This window comes from Serinus canaria, chromosome 1, assembly GCF_022539315.1.
Source record: "Serinus canaria isolate serCan28SL12 chromosome 1, serCan2020, whole genome shotgun sequence".
Classification (NCBI taxonomy): domain Eukaryota; kingdom Metazoa; phylum Chordata; class Aves; order Passeriformes; family Fringillidae; genus Serinus; species Serinus canaria.
The window spans coordinates 38,720,990-38,748,264 of NC_066313.1; the positions used below are offsets into that span (position 1 = coordinate 38,720,990).

General features: G+C 34.8%; 1 protein-coding gene across 1 annotated transcript in view; it reads left to right on the top strand.

Moving 5' to 3' along the window:
* The window catches only part of CNTN5 (contactin 5), a 315,435-nt gene that overhangs the window by 179,141 nt on the left and 109,019 nt on the right, over positions 1–27,275 (top strand). The window contains exons 8-11 of the mRNA XM_030234928.2: positions 6,391–6,572; positions 13,470–13,606; positions 15,146–15,275; positions 17,478–17,628. Of these exons, the coding sequence (XP_030090788.1) occupies positions 6,391–6,572; positions 13,470–13,606; positions 15,146–15,275; positions 17,478–17,628 (600 nt within the window). The remainder of the gene's footprint in view (positions 1–6,390; positions 6,573–13,469; positions 13,607–15,145; positions 15,276–17,477; positions 17,629–27,275) is intronic.

Sequence of the window (27,275 nt, forward strand, 5' to 3'; positions counted from 1 at the left end):
TGAAGAATATTACCAATCCCTTTTCTTTCTCTCTCAGAAACCTTGAAGAAAATTTATAAATGTTACTAAAAACTGGATTCAGTAACTTGTGCAGCTTTGCAGCTTTACTGTAGGTTTAAAGATGGAGGAGTTTTTTTTTTTTATGATTACAAAGGTACCATCCAGAAACATATGTGTAGACTTTCTCTCTGTGTCAGAGTCTGAGAGGATCAGAAAGAAAAAAATCTAGCATTTCTCAGTAGTAGGTCACCAGTTACCACTGTTACATTTCTCTTAAGGATTTGCCACAAAGAAATAAATGTATATGGTCCTATGGACAAGAGTCTTAAATGCAGCAGTTCTAGACATCAACACACTCATTGTCTTTAAACTCTGTGTCTGATCAGCAGGTTCAAAGCCATCCTGCACTCTTCAGACGTGCTAGATTTGTATTTACGTTTGCATCCTCATTGATGGTATGTCATGATTTTTGGAATTTTTGGACTGATTTTAACTAGTCTTCCTGATCTGGATCTGCACAGATACACTGGTCATATCTGTACAGCAGAGTCAGGACATCCTAGATCAACGTGCTAGCTAAATGAAATCTGCCTGGGAAAAATTTAGAAGAGATAAAAAAATGACACAAAATTTCAGTTATTTTATAACACAAGGCAAATAAACACAGTTCTATTGCAGTATTGTGGCCCTGAAGATCTGTATGAACACCTGCCAAATACGTGTCATCTTTTCAAAGAAATTTTCTGCTTCAAAGTACCATCTCTTAAAATCATGGATTCTTCAGGTATTATCCCCTTTAGTAAAAGAGCAGGTATCATATAGGTCTTTTACTTTTCAAGTTGTTACAGATTCCTCTGCTCAAAAGCCTTGATCAAGTCACCAGCTGGTAATAATTTACCTGTTATGTCTTTAATATTTTTTTAGAAGAATGTCCACTTCAGAATGTCCCCAGTGACACATTGAGGTAGGGTGTGATACAGAGACTAGAAAAAATGGTTACTGGATAGTTGAGGAAAAACCAGAGCTTATTTCCATCATTTTTAACAACATGATGGCTCAATACCTCCCCAATCCCACTATATAAATACCATAAACAATCCTATGATGACAAGAATATAATATGAAGATTTGCCATGAGGACAGCGCTGAATACATAGAAAGAGATGTTCATTTATTTCATATTAAATTTTGACCTGTGCTATTGCAATTTCATCAAGAGTAAACACCATTACCTAACTTTTAAATGCAAACCCAAAAAGTTGTGGAATAGCTTTTCCACTTTCCTCTCAACTTGTCAAACCAATACCTTTGCCTTATGTGGTCTAGATTGATTACATCTTCATCAGGTGACTCATTTGTTCATGACTTACTCAAATTTAGGAATTTCGAAAAAAAATTAAATAATGAAAACTGTTGGTTATATCCCCTAACTTAGGGTATTGGACAGCTACATTATCTAAATTTAGCTGTTGAATAGTTAAGTGCGAAGATTGAGACATCCCTTTAGCCTCTGATCAACCAGCAAAGAGGAGCTCTGGAGTATAACTCACTGCAAATAATGAACCATTACAGAAAATGAATCATCTTTATACATGGCCCTATTTTCGATGCTAGAGATACTCTAACATGCCATAATTTAAAGTGTGAAGAAAATGCTGTGGAGCTGGATATGCAGCCAAGCAGGCACTGTCCTTGCTCTGTGCCATAAAGAACAAACTAATAGTGGTGGTAAGTTGTGGCATGTCCACAGGAATACATGACACTCATATATGCAATAGACATTTTTAGCACAGTCATGGGCATCTGTTGAAGAGACTTACAGATCTGGACTTGTTCCTGCACACTGGCTTCAAGATCATCATCATTTGCTTCTATTCTCTTTTAATTTTTAAATCACCATACTCATGGCTGCTGTATTTCATGCATTTCAGTACTAACTATATTTTAAAAACCAAATGAAAGGAAAAGTGGTTATTGTGTCTCATAAAACTCTGAACAGATTTCTGTGGGATATTCCAAAGGTAGATGTCCATGGCTACTGAATAGGCATGGATAGGCATTACTGAAAACGATCTGACAGAGAGAATTTCACTATAATCCTCAACATTTTAGCCCTCATAATCATCCTATAATAATTAAAATAATTTAATACAGTTGCAAGACAGGAAGGTGTAAGAAAAAAAAGGTTTTTTTCTAGTTCCCATAGGCATGCAGAGGTTTTCAAGACACATTATGATGTGGACCTGTGGGTTCGAAGACACAGCTCAGAACAGTGATGCATGGTAAAGAGAAATCATGCAGAGTAGAATTGAAATTACCAGAGTAGATAAAATATTTCAAAATATCACATCAATCTGTACCAACCAAGTGCAGAAAAAGTAATCTATGCATTTCTATTTAAAATATTCTTGAAATCCTAGGAGCTCAGATCCAAAGAAAGGGTATTTTAAATTTCAGACATTACTCCTGTTTCTACCTCTTCCCTTTCCCAAAATAAACATGTACTTTAGGCACATCATAAAATTATTTCACATCTGAAATTCACAGGAAGAAGAGCTTCCAAAAGTTTTTAAAACGTATTTATTTCTATGTTTTATTGAAACTTGTGAAGAATTCCAAGTAATTCAACAGCACTCATCCCAAATAATACACTGCTGAAAACCAACTCACAATGTCTTGTAAATGCAAAGGTAAAATTATGACACGTATTTTCTTCAAATTCAAAGTGTACAAGCCTTTAGTAATGTCTATCACAGTCACCAGGGACCACTTAGGCTTTTTATTTCAATCTAGAATAATGACAAGTATGATGATGGCATTTCTGAAATCAAGTAGGGTTTTTCTTGGTGGTACTAAGATTTACCAGTAATATTCAGATGATTTTTTTTTTCCAAAAGTGAATAGAAATCTTGTCTTTGAACTCAACTGAAGCTCAAATCAATTTATTTACAGGAGTTGAATGTGGATGTTGTTACCAAAAGCAACGAAACTCTATTCCCATAAATATCTGCTAAGACCAAAAGAGAAATGGATTATATTGGTTACAAGATTCAGTAATTAAGCATATTACATTAAACTCATATTAATGCTAGAAATAATTCTTCAGTTACTCTTTTTCAAAAAGCTGAGGATCATCTGAAAGATTAAAAATGTGCATATGTTAGTTAGCTTTTATGGTGGACTCTAGGAGTTTTCTAGAACAGTCACACAATTTTATTCTTTCACATTATCACTCATATGTTTCATTTCATTCTCACAGAAGTCACAGAGGAGAAATAGGTATAGATATATTTTTATTTCAGATGTAAAATTCATGTCACTTGTGAGTTATGCAAGGAAAATAAACTTCATTAAACAGAACTACAAGTTGTCTGCAAATACTGATTTGCAATATGGGAGTACTTTCCTTTGAAATCATTAAATCTGCACAGCTAAAGTAATTTTATCTCCTTGAAAAATTCCACTTACTACCTCATACTGATGAAGAAATAACTGAGTTGTTTTAAAATATGTTTCCTAATGACCCAGACAATCAATTTCCTCTGTGTTTGCCATGTTATACACATTCACTTGCTGCAGGAAAGACAAAAGCAAATTTCAAAAAATTTGTTTAAAGCAATTTAATGGAAACTTTCCAAATATATGAATTTCAGAATAATCTCATAGCAGCTAAATGAGACAATTTTCATGGTTTATAAGCTCTTGACTTTTTCTCAGAAATATACACCACCAAAAAAAAATCCTTTTACTAATGCTATTCAGCAGAACCCATTTTCCTCCATGGCAATAGAGAAGAAGCATTTTTGTCACTGATTTTACTGGAAGCAAGGCTGAAGGCCAAATAACTATCAAAAGGCAGCAAGCACGACACCCTTAAGGTCCTGAACAAAGTGTATCTGCACACTCATTTCAGTCATGCAGCAGCAGTTGCTGAGTCCTATTCCACTGTACCAACATAAAGAATTCCTATTCCTACTGTGGACTTGGGTTGTGATAAATAATGATCAGTTAAACTCTTATCTGTCCATGGGAGATGTTTTGCAGCCAGAAATCATGACACAATTATATTTCATGTAAAAAAAGGACAAGCATACAGAAGTCAGCTTTTTAAGCTGAATGTAAAACAGAAGACTTGCACAATCTCTACAAGTCACTCAAGAAAGAGTCTAAATTTGAATATCAGAATGAAGTGTGCAATAAGAAATTAAATATGGGAGCTAAAGGGAGAAAAAGAAACTAAGATTGTTATCTGTACTACATATGATATATACATACAGGTATTAAGTATAGCAAATAAAATGTGTAGTTAAATATGTGAAAGGAATAACAACAGGTGGGACTAAGACAGAAAGTTTTATTAAGCCATCAGAAAAAAATACCATGTTTATCCTTCATATTTAAAATTTAAGATGCTGAAGTACTTGAATCAGATAGGAATGGGAAGTTCTTTTGGTCTTCTAACCGAAAAGTATGTAAAATATCTTCTTATAGGAAACAAACTTTATAAATCAGAACCATACAAATGTGGAAGACCCCTCAAACCAAACCCATAAGACACCAAAATTTGAAATCAGTAATCAGTCATTAAGAAATTATTTAAGATTAAAAATGAGAAAGCTACAAAATTTCTATGGTAATAGAGGGGAAAAAGAAAAAAGAAGTCTTATGATCCACATCTATCACATGATCCAGAAACATTTATAGAAAGAAAAATATGTACATAACTGGAGTGCTGGAGAGAAAAGAGACTAGCCTGTTTTGTCTAGCAAGGAGAAACAAAAACTATTCCTTAGAGGTGTTTCTTCTGTAGGGACAGTGTTAAATGATCATTTTGCAATAATAACAAGATATTACAGGAACCACATGCCAGAGATGAGTACATACACACCCACAATAAAGTTCATTTTGTCAGGTTAATTAATCAGCACAGCAAACTGATAAGGGAAATAATTCTATTCTCTTTCCAGTATATTAAAATGAATTCCATATGGGCCTATGTGTTGGTTTTGTAAGGAAATGACATTAATAGGCTCAATAAAACTCAGTGATATGTGGCACTCTGGAGTTAAAATTAGACAAATCTTCTGATAATCAGGCACAAGTTTGGGAATTGTCTTATTCTCTATAAAGTATTAGAATTTGAAGCATCTTGTCTGCAAGTTTGAGTAAAACTGCAGTAATTCACATTACTGCATGTGATTCTAACTGCTTGAAGAATAACCAGAACTTGCTTGTCACATGCTTACATTTTGTGTCTCAAACTGGATACCCTGAAATACTTAGAGAAAGATGATATTCTTAATGATACTTCATATATTTATAGCAAGTGAAACTCAGCAAATCATGACAGCAATTCATAGCAGTTCTGAATTTAAACTAAATAAATTTGAACTATTATGAAGCACTTTTCCTCATCTAAAGTGCCACAAGGACCTGTGTTAATACCTAACTTAGACTTGAAATAAAGACAAAATATGTTTTTCAAAAAGTTCCATTTTCTGTTAAGGTGTCCTCCAAGCTTCTTTTGGAGTACCTGAAGCAGTTCAGTTTTCAGCTCACAATCAAATATTTTTTTATTGACAGTTCTATTTTTTCTTCTTTTTCCCTCTTAAATACCTGCCATACTTAGAAAAAAATGATTGTACCATAAGGCCCACTGGGTGCACAATGGCTGATAAGTTTTTGAGCTAAAACAAAACTTTTATGAGTACAAACACTATTTAAGGCTTTTTTTTTTTCCCCAAGCATGAATGTAAATGACCCAGGGTCCTCACAGACCTCTGTGGAACATCAAGTTGCAGTGAAAAACCATTCTGCTGCCACAACCAAAAGTGTACTGCTGTGAGACAGGAAAAGCAGTTCCATTAATATGTCTTATCACACAACCAATTTTGCAATTTGAAGAATATTGTAAGAAAAATGTCTCCATAGCTGTGGTCACTTAAATTTACCCAAAAAAGAAATTCCCCACCTAGACAGATCTTTTCATTGATTGACCTGAACTGCAGTTTCATTGCAGGAAAATTGGGATGTTTTGGAATTTGCTAAGTTGATTCAAGTTTTGAAGTTATTTTTGTTGACCTATGGACTGACAGAATTCAGAAGTAAAGCATAGAGTGCTAAAAAAACTCTAGAGAGAGTGATTTCAAGTGATTCATTTGACCTCAGTAAAAACAGCCTCCCCAGTGGATGAAAGAGACACTTTCTCTGTAGCAATCCATTTATTAAGGATTCCCTATAGAAAGTGAACTAGATCAACCATTATATGAACCTTAATTGTGATTATGTTTTATTGCTACTTAGATTATTAAGTGTTTAAACTACCAGATAACAGAATCTATATTCTCAATAGTGGAAGAGTGTTAACATTAATTTTACTAAATATTTCAGCCCTGTTCCAACAATCACTTGGAGGAAAGTTAATGGTCATAATCCAAGTAAAGCTCGCCTGAGAAAATCCCAAGCTGTGCTTGAAATACCTAATGTGCAGCTAGAGGACTCAGGAATGTATGAATGTAAGGCTGAAAACTCTCGTGGAAGAAATGTCTTCAGAGGACAGCTACAAGTATACAGTAAGTGTAACTGCACACAGTATTGTTCTGAAATGCTTTGTCCACACTTAAGGCTTTGGTCACACGTGAAGCATTCCAAGGTTCAGCAGAAACAAGATACCTTGAAAATAGAGTACACACCTTATACCGACAATAGCTTTGAATTAAGGTATATATTATTATTCCCTAGTATTTCATTAAGGTCTGAAACATAAAAAATGTTGACTTCTTCAAAGAATTGACTTAAATATAATTTCATGTGGGAAATTTTTTTTTAAGAATATAGCTATAATTTTAAAAGTCTATTTCTTTTCATTAGGATATAACAATGACAAGAAGCCTAAACATGAATTTACTGTCAGAAAACAATGTTGGAGATGTTTTAGGATTATTAACATGCTTTTATTAACATTTTACCTGTGCCATGCTTGGGTGGTGGGCTTTGTCAAGTTCATTGTACAGGAACGAGAGCTTAGGAAGGATTTGTTTCTTCCAGAAAATTTTCAATCTAGACATGCACAATTTCCAAAAGTTCTCATCTTCACAAAGCTTTCAATTTTTTCTAAGATGGAAAAAAAATTTTTTGAGTGACCATAAAAGATGAAGTCATGCACCAGATTGAAAATAAAAAAGGAACCCTGAAAATAAAAATATTTTACAAACCCCATGAATTCTATATTATAATGTTGCTGCATTCTAGGGTCCAGAAACAAAAACCTATGTAATACATACCATGAATACTTACAAGTGAAAGTTTGGTATATATCACAGGTAAGCTTGAATCCCACTACTTTTAATCAATTTAAGCCACAATACTTTCAATCATTCCATGAACCCTACAACCTAAAATACTTAGCAAAAAAGGGCTACTGTGGGAGGTTTTGCAACAGATCTTTCAAATTGAATTGTTTTCTGTCCTCAAAGATCCCAGCCAGTAGAATTCCAAATGCTGCAGTTTAGATAGGTCTTCAAGGTAATGGATGTGTCTAAGAAGAAGTTTCTCCTCTTAATCAATTATTTTTTTCTTTTCCTGATTTCAGCCCATGGCTCCTAATGCCTTCTCCCCATTAGAAACGATAAAGAGTTCTCTGTCTTTGTTACACACTTTCATCAAATAACTATAGACCAGGATAGTATATTTTGTTTATTTTCCACAAATGTCAATATTTTCAGGTCCTTAATAAATTTTTCTGTCTCCTCTGGCTTTCCAATGTCTTTATCTTAATTCAGATGATTTTAGTGAGTGTTAGCATATCTCTGAATCACACTTCCTTTTTTGCTTTAGATTTTCTTCTATCTAGAGACCAGGACAGGTTTTTTTCTTCAATATTTTGTACATGCTGGAAAAATTATGTGATGGTTAAGATGACAGTCTGTGCATTTAATTCCAGATTTTCTATCTTGCACTTGCAGCAAATGTTTTATAAGACTTTTGCAGAAAACAGCAGTCAAAAAAAGCCCAGCACCTACTCTATGCCTCCTACTATGACAATACTCCACTGATATTTCTCAAATTCTTGCTATAAATTACTTCCCTGAAAGTATAGCAGCTACTGCCAGGCACATGAGGGGCAGGGGAATTTACCAGCTGGTCTTTCTGAGCAATGTTTCTTAAAATATAAAAAATTCAGAAAATTAAATTTGAGTTATAAGATGTATCCCAGCTCATACACTTCCTACCTGTTTTTTAGAGCTGTGAAACCACTAGATGCTAAAGCAGTGCATAAAAGTGTTATAATTATCACTGCTTCCCTCTTTCAGAGTTAAAAGAATATAAAATGCACTCCTCAAGTGAGAAGCTAAGATGTTATAAAAATTATTTCTTCAAGAGCACCATGCAGATCTGTGGCAAAAAATGACAGTAGTGTTCTACACAACTCTCCATCTGTCATTAGCCTTTTGCTCTGAGAAGAAATAAAGCTGGTACTCAAATCCATGGAATACATTTACAATGGTAGTTTTGTTGTATTCTGTCTAGATAGAAATATGAATTTTTCATTCTTCACCATTGTCTAAATTATATTTTTAGAGTCTCTGCCTTTAAGGGATAAAGAAAAAAATTAGCTCATTGGGGTTTTTTTTGCAAATAATTTATTACAACTTCTTTAACATTTTAAGAAGAAAGTTCACTTCATATTGTCTCATTCCTCTATGAACAGGTATGTGAGACTAGTACATAAAGTTTCACCTATCTGCATCAGCAAGGCAGCAAGGTCAGAACAGGTTACAGGGGGTTTTCAGATGGGCAATACCAGTGCCAGCAGTGACCTCCAATACAGCAGGACAAGAAGCACAGACTTTACTAGCCCCCCACAGGAGCCTTTCCTTGGCCTCAGGATAAAATACTCCCCATGGAGCCACTCTCAGCCTTTGGTGCTCATGGAGAGAGCATCAGTGTCTCAGTGGCCTACAAACCTTGGCTACTCTTTCCAGAGGTGTGAGAGGGTTTGTGTGAGAAGGTTTCCACACAAAATTGAGCCAAATGTTACTTCACAAAACTCTCAGCTTCCTCTGCTGACAGCTGCTGTTGCAGGATTTGGGGGCAGTATCTGAAACGGCCTTTTCTGCTGTACCTTTTGTTCGTAACCATCAACATGAATTATTTAGCTCTAAGATCACTGTCTTTTCACTGACATCTTATTCCTCCAGGTGGCAATGATTACTTTGGCTCAGAAATTCAGATGTAGGCCGTCATTTCTTTAGCAGGGGTTTCTTGTAAAATTTCCGAGCAGTCTGTAGGACCAGCTGTGTCATAGTGAGGTCTCACAATTTGCAAATCTCTGTAGGAGCTCACTCTCTGTCTGTTTGAATCTTCTTCATCCTGGCAGTTGCATCTGATCTGAGTCACCACAGAGCATTGTGGAGAAAGCCCAGGACACCCAGTCTGCCTGTCTAGTCACATTTAATCACAAACTAGTGATTTTTCTCTTCTTACCTGCTGCTGCAATCCAGATACACCATGACTGCCTGATGCAGCTGACAATATGGATGTTGTTCAGAAGGCAGTGTCACGGATGCTGACAACTTCAGATTATTGTAGTCTCAGCACTTAGTGGAAATTCAGCTGTAGGCATTAATAACATAATTTTTACAATGCCACAAATCCTCTTATGTGTTGCAACCTATTTTGAGAGGTGTGATTTTCCCCCAAGTGATCTGCTCATCCTGTAAGTTTCTGTGAGATTTTTGTCAAGCTCAAATTGATTAATAGAAAAAAACACAAAAGCTAAAACATGAGTGGATAAATTTGCCATTAGCCTTTTTGTTTCTCCTCAAATCCTTGCTAGGATTAGCTAAATGCTAATCCAGCATTTTCCCAATGGTGAGCACTGGTATGACCAATTCCTGACCCTCTCTCACTCTTAACGTTTTGGGGTTTTTCCTATGTTACCTACTCACTACTGCCAAGATCAGCAGGGGATGGTGATGTGATTATAAAAACACATTTTTGGCTGCTCTTCTTTTGGCTAAATCAGTTCCCCCATCCTGCACACAGCAGTGCCTTCCTGGCAGCTGGAGGGAAGGCTTGCCATAACACAGGAGTGGAACAAGCATCTGACAACAGGAATATTCTGTAATGCAGTGTAACTGACCATACTGATTTTTAAATCTATTTTAATTACTTCCCTAGAAATCTGAATGGGAAAAAAGTCCACTCCTGCCACTACAGGTTAGTCCCACACAGTAAAACTGACAAGAAAAGGGATTTTGTATTAAAAAAAGTAAATTAGTTTTAAATTTTCTATCTTGGTTTTATCACTTATCTTTCTTAATATGCTTCTCCTACTTTGCTCTTTCCAATTATTCTCATATACAGGAAAATAAATTTTTCATCCCAAACTCTGTATTTATTTGCATTTAAGGACATTATTTTAAATCATTTGTCTATGTAAAATTTTGTATTTATTTTGTCTCAGACAAAAAGTGCTTAAAATTTTGAGAAATAATCTAAATTTTCTGCACCTTAATTTCATTTTCCATAGAAGATTTAAAAATTGGCCTGTAAGCTTGAAGATTTATTGCCAATTTATGTTTGCAAAACACAAACATTCTGATATCCTTGAATACACAGGTGCAGAAATGCAGCATGAAATAAATCACTGATTGGATGGTGATTTTAAAATCTCAGAAACACTGTATAGAGCTCTGGCACAGAACTCATAAAGACTACTGAACACTAAAAAGCAAAATCTTTCTCTTCTCTCAGTCAACCCTAAGCTCTTCACTGGACAGATTAAAAAACAGGAAGACATTTGTTTTTTCCCAAGAAGAGCATTGCATTTATAAGAAAAAAACAGAACTTGTTATTTTTGAAATCTGGCTAATTTTTCTAAATAAAATAAAGTGTGATTATGGAATAAAGTTTTTTTTTTTTTCCATACACAAATATCGGGGTTATGTTAAGATACTTTTGTTAAAAAAAAAAGACCTAAAAATGTTACGTTAAGTAAGAGGTTGAACATTCAGTTAAATGGTTCAACTTTAAAAGTACTGATAGGATTTTAGAACTAGCGTTAAGATTTTATGGGGAGTGACCCTTGCTAACAAGCAGAGAGGGAATTCTCTGTGGTAAAGTAAGGAGTACCTAGAGAGAAATAGAAGCCAAAAAGTGGTGAACAGTATTTCTCTCACTCATGCTTTTAGCTCTATTCCAGCTACATCAACCTATTACTTTGCTACTTTATTCTCAAAGGGGTGGGAATCTTGCCTTCTGATGGCAAGTTCAACAGCTTGAAAAATGTGACTCCAAAGGCCACTTAGACTACAAGGAGAAAATTTAGAGTGGAAACACGTCTGCTAATGGAAAAAGGTTGTTCTGACCTATCAGTCATGCCACTGTGATTTGCAAGTTGTAGTTTCAAAAGAAAACCTGTGGCACATTTTTTAGCAAGACAGCCACAGACAAAGGGTAGGGAACAGCAATTCCGAAGAGGGTAAGTCTGCAGCCAGGCATGGGGCAGCTTTGTTTCAATGTAAAAATGTGCATACCTTTTTCTGGACACTCTGGTTCATGATGAGCTCAAATGCAACATAGAAATGTGAGGCTATATATGTTTTGGGTTAAATAATAAAATTTACAGAAAAGAAAAATAATGAAAGTAAGTAAGTATAAATAGGAACAGCTTAGTTCCTCTTTGAAACTGCATGATTAAATGGTACCACAGAGTGTCTTTTATTACTTTTTTGCTACACATTTAACTGTCTCATCTTCCAGAGTCATATTAATGTACTTATTTTCAAAGGAAACAATTTATTCTCAGCATGCTTCCTTTGCATATTGAAACACTCAAAACGAGAACAGCAACTGTGCAATGCAATTAAATTATATTTTAAGGACAATGGAGAACAAATAAACAGGGACTCCCAAAACCTGTTTCTTTCTGCAGATTTTTGTAGGACTCTTCATTATAACTTCAGAAAGAAGACATTCAGCACAGCAGAGCTCATGTAGAGGATTTCATGCATTGCCTTGACTGTAATAAGAGGAATAAGGAAGCAGAAATTTTTTGTCTTGGGTTTGGGAGTGGGGCTGGGTCAATCTCTCTGTTTTCCTCTACCAAAAAGGAAGTGAGTGATACTTTTTCTAATGTTTCCAACTTCTGACAAATGTCTGGTCTGGGACTCTGAAGCAGACAATTCCCTGCTTAGGAATGACAGACACCTCGTTCACTTTCTTTATCGTCCATGCACAGGATGTAAGCTAGAAGCAGTTAGTCACCTGTCATGCCTTTTCATATCTTCTCATGCCTTTGACTGATGACCAGTCAAATGCCAGCTAGATTCAAAGATTTATTTTTAAACTCAATTCCACATGTTTAAGTACATTATCAATTATCTGTCATTTGAAGCAAAGACTTTGTTATGACAGATCTGGATTTCTGTTCATACCATGCATGAATTTTACATCCATTTAGCTAAGCCTTTTAGCTATATTTTTTTATGATTTGGAAAATCAACAACAACAAAACAAGCAAAAAAAATCCCAAACCAGCATTTGATATCCTTAAGTTAATTATTGTCATTTATCACCCTCTGTGTTATACAAAGTGTTATGGCTACAGTATGAAACCCAAAATCTGGCTTTTAAGCATACATTTTTATTTCTGTATATCAATGCTCAGTTTCTCACTGAGTCATATTATGTTTTCCAAATTATAAGATCCTACAAATAGTTATCTGATTGACTGCCACATTTAAATTCTACTTCTCTGAAAAACATATTCCTTGTTTTTTGATGGATTATTTCATGAAAGTTAGGTACCAGTGATCACATATACAGCTATCAAGTGTCTGCCTTTTAAAAAAGACTGTTTTAAGATTGATTTACTGTGTAATTTATGCTCCTGTTGGATGACAGAAATCTCATGTGTTTTGTGCTTAAATATGTTAAAAGCATTTTCTCCCTTGAAACATGAATTAAACTTAGGACACTTTAACAAAAATATATGCAAATACCTTACCAAATTCCCAATCACTCCTAGCTAAATAAATAGTGATTTCCTTGTAAACTGGAAAACTACATGAAACACAGCCTATGGCAATTAACCTCCTTACCACAATTTAAATATCTTAAGTCTTGTGAATCAATAAATGTTCTGTTGTGACTACCAAACATTTGTCTTAAATTCAGGAATAATGAACCCAATAATATATAGTACTACAAATTAGTCCATTGGACTTTATTAAACCAGGCAGGTTTCTACTGTTGGTTATGTTACTGCCTGGTACCATTACAGCACTTCCTTTAAAGTCTGGAGTTTGTTAATTTTATTACTGTCTATCTTGATCAGTTTGTTGTTTTTTTTGTCTTGTAAAGAGCATTAATTTAAGCTTTTCAATTGATTAGGTCTTTGCACATCAGCTAGAGACTTACCACTTTATAATATTTGAGTCTAGCATGGCAATTTCTCCTTGCAGCCTACCCACACTGGGTGGAGAAGCTCAACGATACCCAACTGGACAGTGGAGAGCAGCTCCGATGGGAATGCAAAGCCACTGGAAAGCCAAGGCCCACTTATCGCTGGCTGAAAAATGGAGTTCCTCTCTGGCCACAGGTACACTAGACAAGGAGTCCCCTCGATGCTGGATGCTTCTCCTTTCATTCAGATAAAGTCAGTTAAAGAAATTACTGAAAAGTTCTTCAGAAATTACTGTTTGGTTAACACAAAAAGTATGATGACCATTACATTTTCAACTCAATCTGTTCTCTGCAAAGAGAGCAAAACTCATAATGAAGACCACATGGTTCATGTAAGACTCCTAGAATGTAAAGTGTTTTACTACAATCACCTTATATATTTTAGAATTAGGCATAAATGAAATTACTTTTTCTTTTAAAAGACCACTGATGGCATGGTCTGTCTTTTGTTTCACTCTTTTTTGTTTCTCTCACTGCATCATCAAAGAATCATCCTGCATCATGTGAGGTATTTTTGCCTAATTCCTTTTAATTTTACAGTCTCAAATTATTTGGAGTAAGGATAAGTTTTGTAAATTTACTTAATCTCTTTTTCCAGGTTAAAGTAATGCTAGCTGTTTGATTCTGGGAGAATATGTCTATATCTGCAAATGAGCTGACAGAATGGATTTATGAATATAAAAGATGTAATGTCTTCCTTTCCAGCAAATGTCCATTCTATCTATCTGGGAACATCAACCAATTATGCAAACAACCAGAAAGGAAACATAAAAACAGTTTAATTTTGAAGTTGTGAGGCATTGAAAATAAGGTTACTCTATTCATTTCTGCCTTTTTATATGGAGCTATTAGTGCTGAAATTGAAGCTATTTAAATATCTCTACTTTTTGGTTCTCTGATTTTCCAAACCATTAGTTTCTCCAGGCTCTGAAATTTCAAATTGAATTTTGCTTTGAGCTGGGTGAGGGCTTACAACAAAGTGAATTTTTTATCACAGTTTCCTCTGCATTCCCAAACAATTTATGCCTTATCAATTTTAACTTACAACAACTGTTAAAATGAAACTTAGAGGTTTTTTATAGTAGTTGAAATTATTCATATTATAGCTCCATTAAATACTCCCTTCCATAGACAGTTATTGATGTCCCTTCTCTTTCGTTGTGGTAATTATTTTCTGCTAGCGGGCCTTTCAAATGAGAATTTTTACTAATGATGAAAGTAATTGGACCCTTTAATTCTTACTTATGCAAGCAATCTTTCATATATCTCCTTTTATGAAAATAGCACCATGACTGAGACCAGAAATTTGCTATGTATTTGAAGATCATCAGACATATTACAATGACAAATGATTTCTTGCCTCCTTAAAGTTCCCAGGATGAGCTGCTTTTAAAAATTATGTAAGGGGAACAGCAAACAAACAAACAAACAGAAAAAAAAGAAGCTTTGAATTTAGTGATTTTATCTGAAAATATTTACTCTCAAATATTTATTTGAATTTTTATTCTTGTATTTTCTTGTATAACAAGATAAAGGTAAGCCCAAGGAAACTTGTACTCAGTTTTATTTTAGGTCCTTTTCTGTTGCTTCACCTTAAGCTAATAACACAGCAATTTTCCAGTGCCTTTTTGCTTTTATAGAATAATTTTTAATTTTTTTTTAAATTCTCTTACAGAGCAGGATTGAGATGATTAATGGTGTTCTGATGATCCAAAATGTGAATGTCTCAGATGCTGGAATGTATCAGTGCTTAGCAGAAAATAAGTATGGTACGATTTATGCCAGTGCTGAGCTGAAGATTTTAGGTGAGTATTTGGAAAAGAATAAGCTGTTCCTTTCTCCCCTTATGAGAATTCATTCTTTTCTTAGACTGGTGTGACAAGAAACAGCTTCTGCCAGTCCAAACAGCAGAGCAGATAAAAGTGGTTTCTTTTTATTCTTGTTTGTTATGTGTGGGTGAGTCCTTTGTTGCCTCAGAGAGAATTGGGCTGTCTGTTAACCAAAAATTGTCATTCATACATAACTGACTCCATAGCATTTTGTGAATATTTCTCATATAAAGCTATTTCAGTTCAAGTAAATGGAAAAATATTTTTCACTCCCTCAAAAATATGTGCAGGACATGAAATTTAGAGGAAGCAAATGTATTTTAATCTCTGCTAAAAATAACTTATTATTTCTACTTTGGTCATTATTCAAAGGCAATTAAGGTAATTGAAAGGTAATTCAAAGGTGCATGATCTTAATTTCAAAAAACTTCTTCTGAAATCACCAAAACTAATTGAATAATATAAATTATATACTTGGGGGAATATTCTCCACAGAAAAGCAGATACACTGCATAGTGTTACCTGGAAATACAATAAAAATGTCATTGTCCAAAAGCTGAAGCAGGCAGTTAATGAAGAAAAAACTTGAAGAACTTTTTAAAACTCTAATTTTCCTTAAAGCAACTGTAATAACCTGCAATGGAACAATAGTGATAAGTTTCCTTCCAGAAGGTTAAGCGAGACAGACTTGTAAAATCAGCTTTACTAGGGTAGGATGTAGCAGGAAGAAAGTTGTCCACTGAAGTCATTTAATGGCCATATCACAGATTGGAACTGCACATCAGAATCATTCCTATAAACTCCTAGTCAAATGAGTAACAAAGCTATAATTGCAGAAATATGCTGTGTTTCAGGTAATATTTGGCTCTTTTGGTAAATAACCTTTCTAGTACATTTCAGCTATTTCCTAGCTGGCTTCCTAGAATTTCCTAGAATTTCTTAGCTGGCCAACTTAGAAATTCCTAGAATTTCACTGTTAAGTTATAAAATCATTTCTTTATAGCCATAAAGTAAAAATCCAAGGCCAATGATTCTTCTCTTTTCATCACTTTTTTTTATTCATTTGTAGTTCTTTCAGCAAACCTATAGCTACAACTTTCTTTGGCTCTGTTTTTTGTATGGGTTATAAAATAGGTATTTCTAGTATGTCAGGTACTTGTAGACTTTCTTTGATGTTTTGTAATATCAGAAATAGACTCTGCATATTGCTGCAGTAAAAACAGATTTTCATCTTCTCACTTGTAAGATTGTAGCCCTCGTTAAATTTAAACCATAATATTATATTAAAGAAGCAGTTGTGTTTAATTCGCTACCTTTCCAAAGGGAAAAGAACAGAATAAATTGTCTATATAAATATCTCTGGTATGAGGATTAACCAAATAATGGTAGGAAAATCCTACACTTTTGAGGCAATGAAGTATAACATCCCAGCATGGCTGAGACGTACCTGAGGTGATGTACAGCTGAGATATGGGCCTTTGACTTCACAAAAGTAGTTCAAGAAAAACACAGTCAAACACTTGAGAAATAATGCTCTTTCTTGGTGTGTAATTACAGAAATTAATGTCATTTTCAATGCATTTGTTAGCTTAGCTTTTGTTTGTAAACAATGGGACTTCTTAACTTAACAAGTGAAATACTAACAAGGCACGGTTAAACATCTTCTATTTAGAAGTTCTCATATTGAAATTCCCAGTATACAGACAAATACAAGAAGTCAAAGCAATAAAATTTCTGTAACAGTAATATTTTTTGTAAGCAGAACTTGAGAGTGCATTTTGGATTGTTGTGGAATGAAATTAATTATTTTTTTCATTTTGAACTATTAACCTCTAATAAGGTCACGATTAAAAAAAAAAGGGAAAAGTGTAGCATGAAATATTTGCATGATTTAATTTCTAAAGTTTTTTGATTTTAAGAGTAGCTTTACTCTAATCTGCTGATGTGAAAGATTTCTCATGAATCTGTAGCTGGATTAAGTTATAAACCTACCATGTAATCCTGGCTGCTGATTTCAAATGTTTTGTTAAATTTCGACTTTGACATAACAATTTCAAAGAGAGAAACTGAGATTCTATTCCCAAAACAAAAACTGGTTTTCTGATCTTCTCTTAGAACACAATGAAACAGAAGGCTCTGATTGTTCTCTATAGAGTTAACTCACTTCTTTTTTAACAGCTTCAGCTCCCACTTTCCCACTCAATCAAATGAAGAAAACAATAATTGTGACCAAAGGCCAAGAAGTTGTCATTGAGTGCAAGCCAGACGCCTCTCCAAAGCCAACTATCACTTGGAAGAAAGGCGACAAAGTATTAAGGGAGAATAAGAGGTCAGAAGTCTGTTCAGTAAACTAAAATTGTGTTTGCATGTTGGATTCTGTGATGTGATATGAAAATGCAGCAAGTGACAAGAACATGCTGAACATTAGCCTGGGTATGACATAATTATTTTGTCAAGCTGCTTTGTTTGACAGTAGTGACTTTATAGTTTTTGCAGTATTGAAATGAAAAATCTTAACATTGTTCAGAGATGCAGAGAGATGAAAAGATGTTGTTTGTGGGGTTTTTTCTCTATTTTCTGTTATTAATTTCAAAAATTTTTCAATTATTCTGTAGAGGTAGTACAAATTTAGTGTATGAAAGTATTAAAAGCATAAAGGCTGAACTATTCAGGAAGACATAAAATGTGCTTATTCATTTGAAATAATTTTAATAAGGCAGATTTACAACTTGATCACAATGGAAGTCTATGTAAGAATAGCTTTAAAGTGTTTCAGAGAAGGAAAATATAATTCCATTATAGGGTTTAATTATACTGGTAATTTCTGTATTCAGCAGGACATCTGTTTAACAGATTATGCTTGATTAAATAACTTCTGTCCAGCTTTGTATGGTAAAAGTAGTTTAAGCACTGCAGGTTAAATGCCAGATGTAATTGCACTTTACAAGATTGCTTATCTGTACACTAGAATAGTTTTGCTACTCTGCACATGGTCTTTAAGTACAAAGAGCAATCTTTTCCTCTTTCTGGTAATGTGGTATTTGAATGAAGTAATTTAGAATGAGTTGTGTAGTATAATCAGAAAGATAAAATCAAGCCCCCCTTTTGTTAAATTTTTACAACACTGACAGAAGCAGTAGAGTGCATCACTCCTCGTTAGCTGCCAGAGCTATTTTGTTCAAGTGTGCTGTATTCTCATCTCATGACATTTGTTTTGTTCTGAGAAGGAAAAATGGGAAAGTTCTTGTAGCATAATGAATTTTTTTTGTTGAGGGGGAGAGAGCAAAACAGCATTATATAAAACATTTTACTAACAGCAGTGAGTTGTATCATTTGTATTGACAATATGACAGATTTATATTACAAAGGAGCTGAAAATATCAAATATTGTGGCACTTATGTCTTCATGCTCTACCTACACAGTTGATATTTTTCACTACATGACCTTTTGCTCTCATCTCCACAAAACTCACTGTGGTTTCACTGATAACCACATGTAAATCACGTTTTAATCCAAAACCAGTAAAGCACTTTAGTAATTACTTTATATCTGTCCAATCATAGCCAATCTCTGAAGTTAAAATTTTATGACAATAGATCTGAAGTTTCATTTTGGTATATGTAGTTTTTGATACTTGCTTGTTTAGACAGGGGCTGGAATAAGAAATGATGAAACATGCAAAATGAAAAGCTGAGCTATTTCAGATATTTGAAAGAAGAGGGTTGCATTCAACTTAATTTTTAGTCAGCTGTTCAAGGATTATCTTGTGTTATTTACAGCAGTTTCCCTGCATCTACTTTATAGAGGGGTAGGCATGAAAGGAATTTCAATTTCAAGGGAATTTAGTTCTGTCTCTATACAATACACTTTAAACAAAAATAATAGAGTCTCTTTAAGAGAAGGTGAGAAGTCTACTGTAATTTGTGAAAGGAAGTGTAAACCAATGGAGCTGCCTACGAGAAACATCAAGGAGGTCCAAAACTCTAGCAATGTGGAACCTCTGCAATATAATGACATTAGAACTTTTCCAATATAATAACAACATGTTTCCATGCTTTGGGCACTCTGAGAAGGAAGGACCTGTCTTAAACATTTTAAAAAAGAATAAGCTGACATTGTAAACATATCTGCATACTTTGAAAATGGGCTTTCTTCATAGTCTGTTGATAAAAATCCTACCAAAAAAAAAAAAATTAGGAACCATCATCTGATGAGTTGTCATGGACTATCAAGTCCTTAGAGATAAAAAAACCATTCATTTTAAAAATAGCAACATTCCGGTTAAGTAATAAGGAATTACAAGAATAGAACAGCATGATATATTTTCTTTTCTGTCACAGTTTTTTTTTCTCTTCTAAAGTGTGGGTATCAAGCGTACATTGCATTTAAGTTTTGTGAAGTCTTTGAGCCCAGCAAAGGAATCTGATCCTTTTAGCAACATCAATAAAAGAGAGACCTTCCCCTCCACAGCAAAGAAAAAATTTCACTTGAACAGTGGATCTGCTATTGCCTATTCCATGTCTTCCAAACTCTGTTGCCTCTTAGGGGTTTTTTATACAACAAAAGCTGGTTGACAGAAATACCTCTAGCAACATTTCCATAGGTAACTGAAGAGAAGGCTGATTGTTCCTGTGGGACTCATGGCTGGGTATAGTCCTCAATGCAGTCAGACCTTAAATTCCTCCTGGAATTTAATGCAGTCTAAAAGCCTCAAATGTTTCAGATTCCTTGGAAAGCCATGCACTTGGGAACATAACTGTGGAATGCCTTCATTGGCTTCATTTCTTGGTCTCTTTTACCTTCGAACAAATTATCCAGGTCAAGTCCTTTGAATTCATAGTATAGCCAGGATAGGCTTGGTCCCCAGAAATCATTTTGAGCATCCAGGTAATTTGATTCCTCTTGGAAAGCATCTGCATATTGTAACAGGGTTTTTCAACTGAGTTCCAAATGAATGGCAAGTCTATGAGATAGGTCCAAAAGAATTAGGATATTCAGTTACGTCAGTTATTATATATCAGTTATTTGCTGATAAAAAACGTGGCTCCAAATTTTACAATCTCAAAATATATTAAATCTAATGAAATTGTTCAGATAAAAAGATAGTTATTTAATGAACTTTCTGAAGCGTTTGCAATTCATTCTATTAACCAGAGATAAAGATGTAGAACTGATGAAAAAGAAATTAAATAAAACATATGATATTAGAGATCTTTTATGCAGAAGACTAGAATGTCCAAAGATCAAGGCATAGTCTGTGAAGCTTACTGATACAAGACATTTAATGATCAGCATTTGAACAGAATTTAAGTCTCTTTTATATATCATTATCTCAGTGAGTCATTAATGCATTCAATCAAAGATAATTTCATCTGCAGTTTCACCCAGCAGTTAAAGGAAGGGAATTGTTATGTTTCTATTTTGGAATTAAAATACAGCTGAGCACAACACCAATAGCAGTGGTGTTTATACGGAACATATTTAAGTTGCATATTTTCATTTGTCATCTCACAGTAGTTAAAATTCATAGCTATCTTTCCTAACAACTTGTCTCAGGCTGGTAGATGATTGTGTCTCATTTATGGGAGGCTATGATAATGTGTGCTCTGGTTAATGACTTGAACAATATTTTCCTCTACAAAAATTTGTAAAGAACTTTGGAATTTTTTTGTTCATAAGCAGTTCTGGTTTTATAGGAAAGGGGATTATTTTGGTACCAAAGTCTGAAAAAAAAAGTTTTTGCTATGATTTTTAGTAAACAGTTTGGTTGGAACTTTGCTTTAGAACCTAAAAAGGAGGAATTAGACTCTTGGGCAAGAGTTCAGTGACCAAAATATACTTTTTTGAAATATTTTATTGAGATACTTCCTAAAGTGTAATCAAACCATCACTTATTATTTTAGCATCAGCTTCTAAACAAGACCAAGACCCAGCCCATTTAGACAACAAAGCCATCCAGAAGCCTGTTCATAATTAAACTTTTTTTAAGTTACGTATCAAATTTTAAAAAAAGGCAACAAAAGTGATGTTTTCTTGACAGTAAATGTTATAATGTACCCTAGAACAGGCCAGAATTCGGTGTTAGTTGCAGCAATATAAAACATGAGTTCTAGTAACAAAGTTAACGAATAAATTCGGGACAATCATTTTCTAAAATTTTTTGCAGTTCCTGTGTTCAGGTATCAGGTATTTTAGAATGATTTACAACTGCATAAATTTTTGTGAGCCATTACTACCTGAGCTGTAATATTTTTCTTCACTTTCTTAAAAAATCCTTCTTTTCTTTTCTAGATTGCCTTGTAATGGTGATTACTGTTGATGTTTAAATAGATACTCCTGAGGAGTCAAAAGTGTTGAAAAGTCTTATAAGTCCTTCTTCATCTCTTTTTGTGCTTTCTCATACAACTAAAATATTCTCCTCATTAAACTTATATTAAATTTTTATTCTAGCTCATTATTTCCATTACATATACATTAATTATCATTAAAATAAAATAATTTGAAAACACTCTAGGAGTGAAAATGTTCTCTTTAGTCCCTATTTTTTCTTCTTTATTAAGACTACCAAGTAATAAAAATAATAATAATTTTAAAAAGCCCAGTTTAACTTAAAAATGTGTCTCTGAGGAAGAAAGCACAGCTTAACCAACAAATCAGTAACTGAAGGAGCAGGACTTTTCTAGTCCCAATTCTGTGCTGCTTTATTTTGCCTTTGTTCTTTTCCTTTTGAAGCTTCTCAAATTATAATGCTTTGTTTGTTTTACACCATAATTTGCGTGCAGATTAATATTTTATCTAAAAAAAGTTATAAAAATATAGGGATGACCTAATACCTATGTATTCATTAGTAGTTCAGTGTTCATGGATTTTTTACTTTCCATATGACACCGTGGCACAGTCTAAGCTTTCTCCTTCACCTCACAGAAGAAGCAGAAAAACATTAACAGTCTCTGAAGGTCAGACTCACCACAGATCACCAAGAGCAGAGCAGTGCCAGTCTCTGTGGCCACTGTGTAATTGTTCATATTGATCCACCTATGTCCCAGATGAATTTTTGCTGAAGACCTAAATACACTAAGCCTTTCTGTAGGGAAAATAAATGGTAGCAAAACTCCACCTGCCACTTCAAATCTGTCACTTTTTCTGTGGTGCCATTAGCTTCCTTTGTTCTACTTCTGTTTGAAGGAGTTCTTACATAAGATAAGAAAACTTGGTATGTTAAGCAGAAGAGGGAAATTCAGATATTTTGAAAGTAATAGACAGGGTTTCACCAGGACACAAACTTCAACATCTCTATCCTTGCAATACACAATCACAATGGTAATTTTATTGATTGCAAGTGGGCAAAAACTCTTTTCTTTTTTTCTGAATGATATAGAAAAGAATTACAGAGCAGCAGTGAGTGGCATGGAGCTCTGAATAGCACCTGGTCCACTCCCAGGATCAGAGCAGTGTCAGTGAGAGCAGATTGCTTAAGATCATGTCTAGTCAAGTTTTGAGTAACTCCAAGGAGGGAAGCACTGCAGCCTATCTGGGAAATTTGTTCCTATGAGAGTTAAGCACCCCTAAAGTAAAACAAAACATTAAACCAAAAAATGCAAACAAAAAAGAATTGTTTTATATTTAAATGGAATTGATGTTTTCATGGAATTTCATGTGTTTCAGTCAGTGCCCATTGTCTCTGTCCTGTCACGGGGCACCACTGAGAAGCATCTAACTACGTCTGCTGGCTCCATCCCTTCAGAGTGTGTGTGCATCAGTCCATCGGTGCCTTTAACAGCTGGGAAGCTCTGATCTGTAATAAATATGGCCATATCATGAGCTTCTATCAATGCTTCTTCCCTGACACAAGAAATTCTCCATTCAGTGTAGTGCCAAACCTGCCTGGACACCAAAACTCATAAAATGGAGATGTCTCTTCCCCATACAAAACCTTCCCAGAGTGTATTGCCATGTTGAAAGTTACTCTCTGCTTGCCATATTCTTCATCTACTGTGTGCCTTCCCTGAGGTAGATGGGATGGATTTGCAGCCATGATGAGGCCTGAAGAAGCTGTGTATTGAACAGCAAAGTACTCGATAGTAATATAAGTGCTCTGACAGTTATTCCTTTATTACAAATAAAATTAGCAGATAAGGAAACTAGAGATATATGGATATGTGTGGAGTTTCTAAACATTAAAAATATGGAGAATTATTTATCAGAAAACTTTGTCTTCTGTGGGTACAAAATTGCAAGAAATACGTTGACCTGTGAAGAACAGGAGAACACTAAACAGAGCTCCTTAGGTGAGAAGCATCATCTATAGGTACTAAATTTAGAATAAAACCACTGGAGGGGACAAAGTGTTCAAGCTGCATGTAACAATACATGAGGGAATGAATTGAGGCTGCTGAAGTTCTGCCTTGAACTAAGCTTGCTTTATTTTGCTTTCTTTCAGTTATGTTTCCCTAACATTCAGCAGCTGTAAAAGAAGTCAGGGAAAAGAAAAAGATCTTATACAAATTCCAAATATGAATATTATACGAAGACACAGGGAAATCTGATGCTATTGCTTTTTACCTACCTTCAAGTCAATACTGAAATCTTTGAACTACAGAAGTATCTGTGCTGTATGCCTAGATATTTCATCTGTCCCACTTTCCTAAGTAATTAGTGGAAGCACATAGAGCACTTAAATCTAAAAATATCATCATTCAAAACCTTAGAAATAGACATGTTTTTACAGTCTTCTGGTCTCTCAAACTCCTTCATTTTCAGTTTTGACAGGTTCTTATTACAATTTTTCCTCTTCATTCTTCTGTATTTAAGGATCTGTCAGTGTTTCCATTCTAAGTTCCTATTTTAATAGCTTTTAAGCTTAATTATGATGGAAAAATCAAAAAGGAAAATAAGGGTGTTTCAGAGCAGCAGCAAGAAAAAAGATTGAGTTTGTAGGCAAAATCTGTATTCAGTTTTGTAAAGTGCTTTGGTTTGTACATGTTCTGTTATGCTTTTGAATATGAACATGTGGCATAGATATATATTATATGTTTTCTTCATAATTATGGTAGCAGCATTCCAAAAGAATTTTAGGTCTATATAACTGTGGTTGGTATCATTTGTTTGAACTGAAAATATAGACTGTGAAAGAAAAGAAGTTGTATATGTAAAATGGATGGAAAATTATTCTGAATCACATTTTTGGGTTTGTCTGTTGGTCTCTGAATTGCAGCAGGCTCAACTTGTTCTTGGCACAAGCTTTCTTGCACTTGTGTTATCATCCACACAGACAGCGGAGTAGTTCAGCCTACCACCATTCCAGTTTTTCATAACACCCTTTATTTCCTCATAGTAATGAAATATCTCTAGGGTTAATACAACAACAGGGGCAATTTGTTAAGCATTATGAAGATTTTACTCTGTGCCCCCAGTTAAATATCCAAAGAAAATGACTATTCAAAAGTTTTAATTAGTTTAACAAATAACATTTCCCACAGAATACCCAAAAAATTATCTTTTGGTATCCAAGTAAATTATTATCTATGAGATTCCACATGACTTCTCTGAACTGTCTTTCTTCCCAGGAATGATATTCAAGAAAATATGCTTTATTATTTGTCCTTAATACAGTTCTTTATATACAGTACTTCATATACAGCTGTGTAGGCACTCGCTGACTCTTTTTGGGGAAATAAGTCTTGATTCAAATCAGAATTATAAGTTTAGGTAACAGTGCATTGAAGTTTACATTTTAGAAATACGTTCTCTTCTTCACACGTAGGCTTCATATATGAAGAAGTGCTCCACCACTTCTTACCAATTTTCAATTCAAGCAGGATTTATTTGTGTGACAATAGAGACACAGCTCCCTACAGTAACCCCACTGTCACCCAGCTGCTTTGGCAGCTTACAAAATTACTCTTTAATATCTATCAGCCACATATGGGTGTTTTGGACCGGTTCAGGAACCTACAATCTAGACACTAATACTTGAGAAGGTGAGTCCCACCCTGTAGGATTGGTGGGACTCACCAATCCTACAGGGTGGGACTCTAAATTTTGCTTTTAAGTATTTCCATGAAACTGCATTTCCCTTATTTTGATTCAGTTACTGAACTGTAAGGATCCCCTATAGTCCCTAGCTCTAATTAAAAGTAAAAGCTGAAAAGATCAGTCATTTTAAGTTGCTGAGAATGCAAGATATTTGGTCTTCTGTCTGTGTCTTGAATATCTGCTAATATTTGAGCAAAAAGTTAATTAATTTTGATTTTAACCATGATTATTTTCTCTGTTGTTGTTATAAATGGCTGCCTGTTTGTTCACCACACAGGTAGAATATGACAAATCATCAGTGGCCTAAAGGTTTTTTTTTGCTTAAGGCTCCTCAAACTCTGACTTTCAGCATCATTTGCCCTTAAAAGAAAAAACCTCATTTAAAAATCTTGGGAATATAAACACTTGAATTCATGCTTCCAACTCTCCCACAGATTCCCAAGGGGAAATTTAATGATCAAAAAGTAGTGAAGAAAGAAAATGCCCAGGACATTAAGAAAGAGAAGGTTCATGACAGAAACTCTAATCTTCCTGAGAGACTTCTGCAAGTCACTTCTTTTCAATTTTTGCATAAATCATGGTCTAATTTATCTGTGGCAGGCTCATAATGGGATTTAGAGAGCTGGTTATAAAGTAGAAAAGAGAAACAATGATAACCTTGACTAAACAGTAAAAACAAATGGCAGGATCATCTCTTGACAAAAGGAGTCTGTTCCAAAGCAGCATTGTTTTACTAACTGAGAATATTGCATGAATTTTTAGAACATAATGATTTGGCCACACACCTAAACAACTCCCAATCTTCACTCATGTTTGCTTACAGAGAACATGATTAAGGAAACAGTCCAGTACCCAGAAATATTAAATGATACATGCTCTGTGGGCTTTGGGCAAGAGGTTTGCTTTTCTGTATCTATGTGTGCAGTTAGGCATGGTTTCAGTGACAAAGTGCCAAAATTTCCATCCCTCATCTCAGGCCTCTTGCTTTACAGTGGAAAGATCTAGGAATCCAATTCAGGTGGAAAACAGCCCCTTTGTTTCTCCTAAGCTTTTTGTCTGGTATTTTTTTTTTTTTTTTTAGATTATTCCCTTGTCAGCATGCCATAGAGATGCAGTCATGACTTGCCAGAGCAGCCCAGGAAGGACTGGAATGGTGAGCCATGGACTGGGAGAGGGGCTCACAGCAGAGTGTCCAGGACAGCCCATACACCCAATCTCTCATTTTTCTGCCTGTGCATGCTCTGCACCAGTCAGGGCAGATGATTTACCCACACAAGTAAATGAAAAGCTGCCTTGTAATCCCAGCTGGGATTCCACTGGGATGCAATCAGATCAGCTATTCAGCAGTTAGTTCCTGGCTGGATTTTAGCTCCCCTCAAGTAGCTGTCCCAAGCAGTCCCTAAGCATCTTAAGTGTTTCAGCAAGTCCTGCTACACTGTCTGCATGCTGCCACCATGTTTGAAAGGCTAACATCATTGAAGGGATGAAAGCATTTCTGTGGTAGCTGAGTTCCCTGGGGGGTGGGGGGAATAAACCTATTTATGTTCCTGGTGGAGAAATAATCCTTGTGGAAATGGTACAGCACATGGAAGTCTCACCTCAGCCAGAGTCTCTGGGCATTATCACTGAAAAATTATCACTCTGGGCATTGTCACAAAAAAAGTAATAATTTCTATGGCTCAGTGACATGTAACCATACAGCAACAAAGGGTTTCAAGGCTCTAGAAACCAAGTTAATTTTTAAATTAGAAAGATGTAGAATGTGAAAGGAGCCCCCAAAGAATTGTGGAAAAGTTGTAACATGAGCCCAGATATCTTGGATTGAAAAATTTTTTCAGACTCTAGAATATGAGCGTGTATTTCAATAATATATTTTACCTTATAGAACATATTGTATTTTGAGTGATGTTTATTATTTTTTAAATCTACCAGTCAGCATC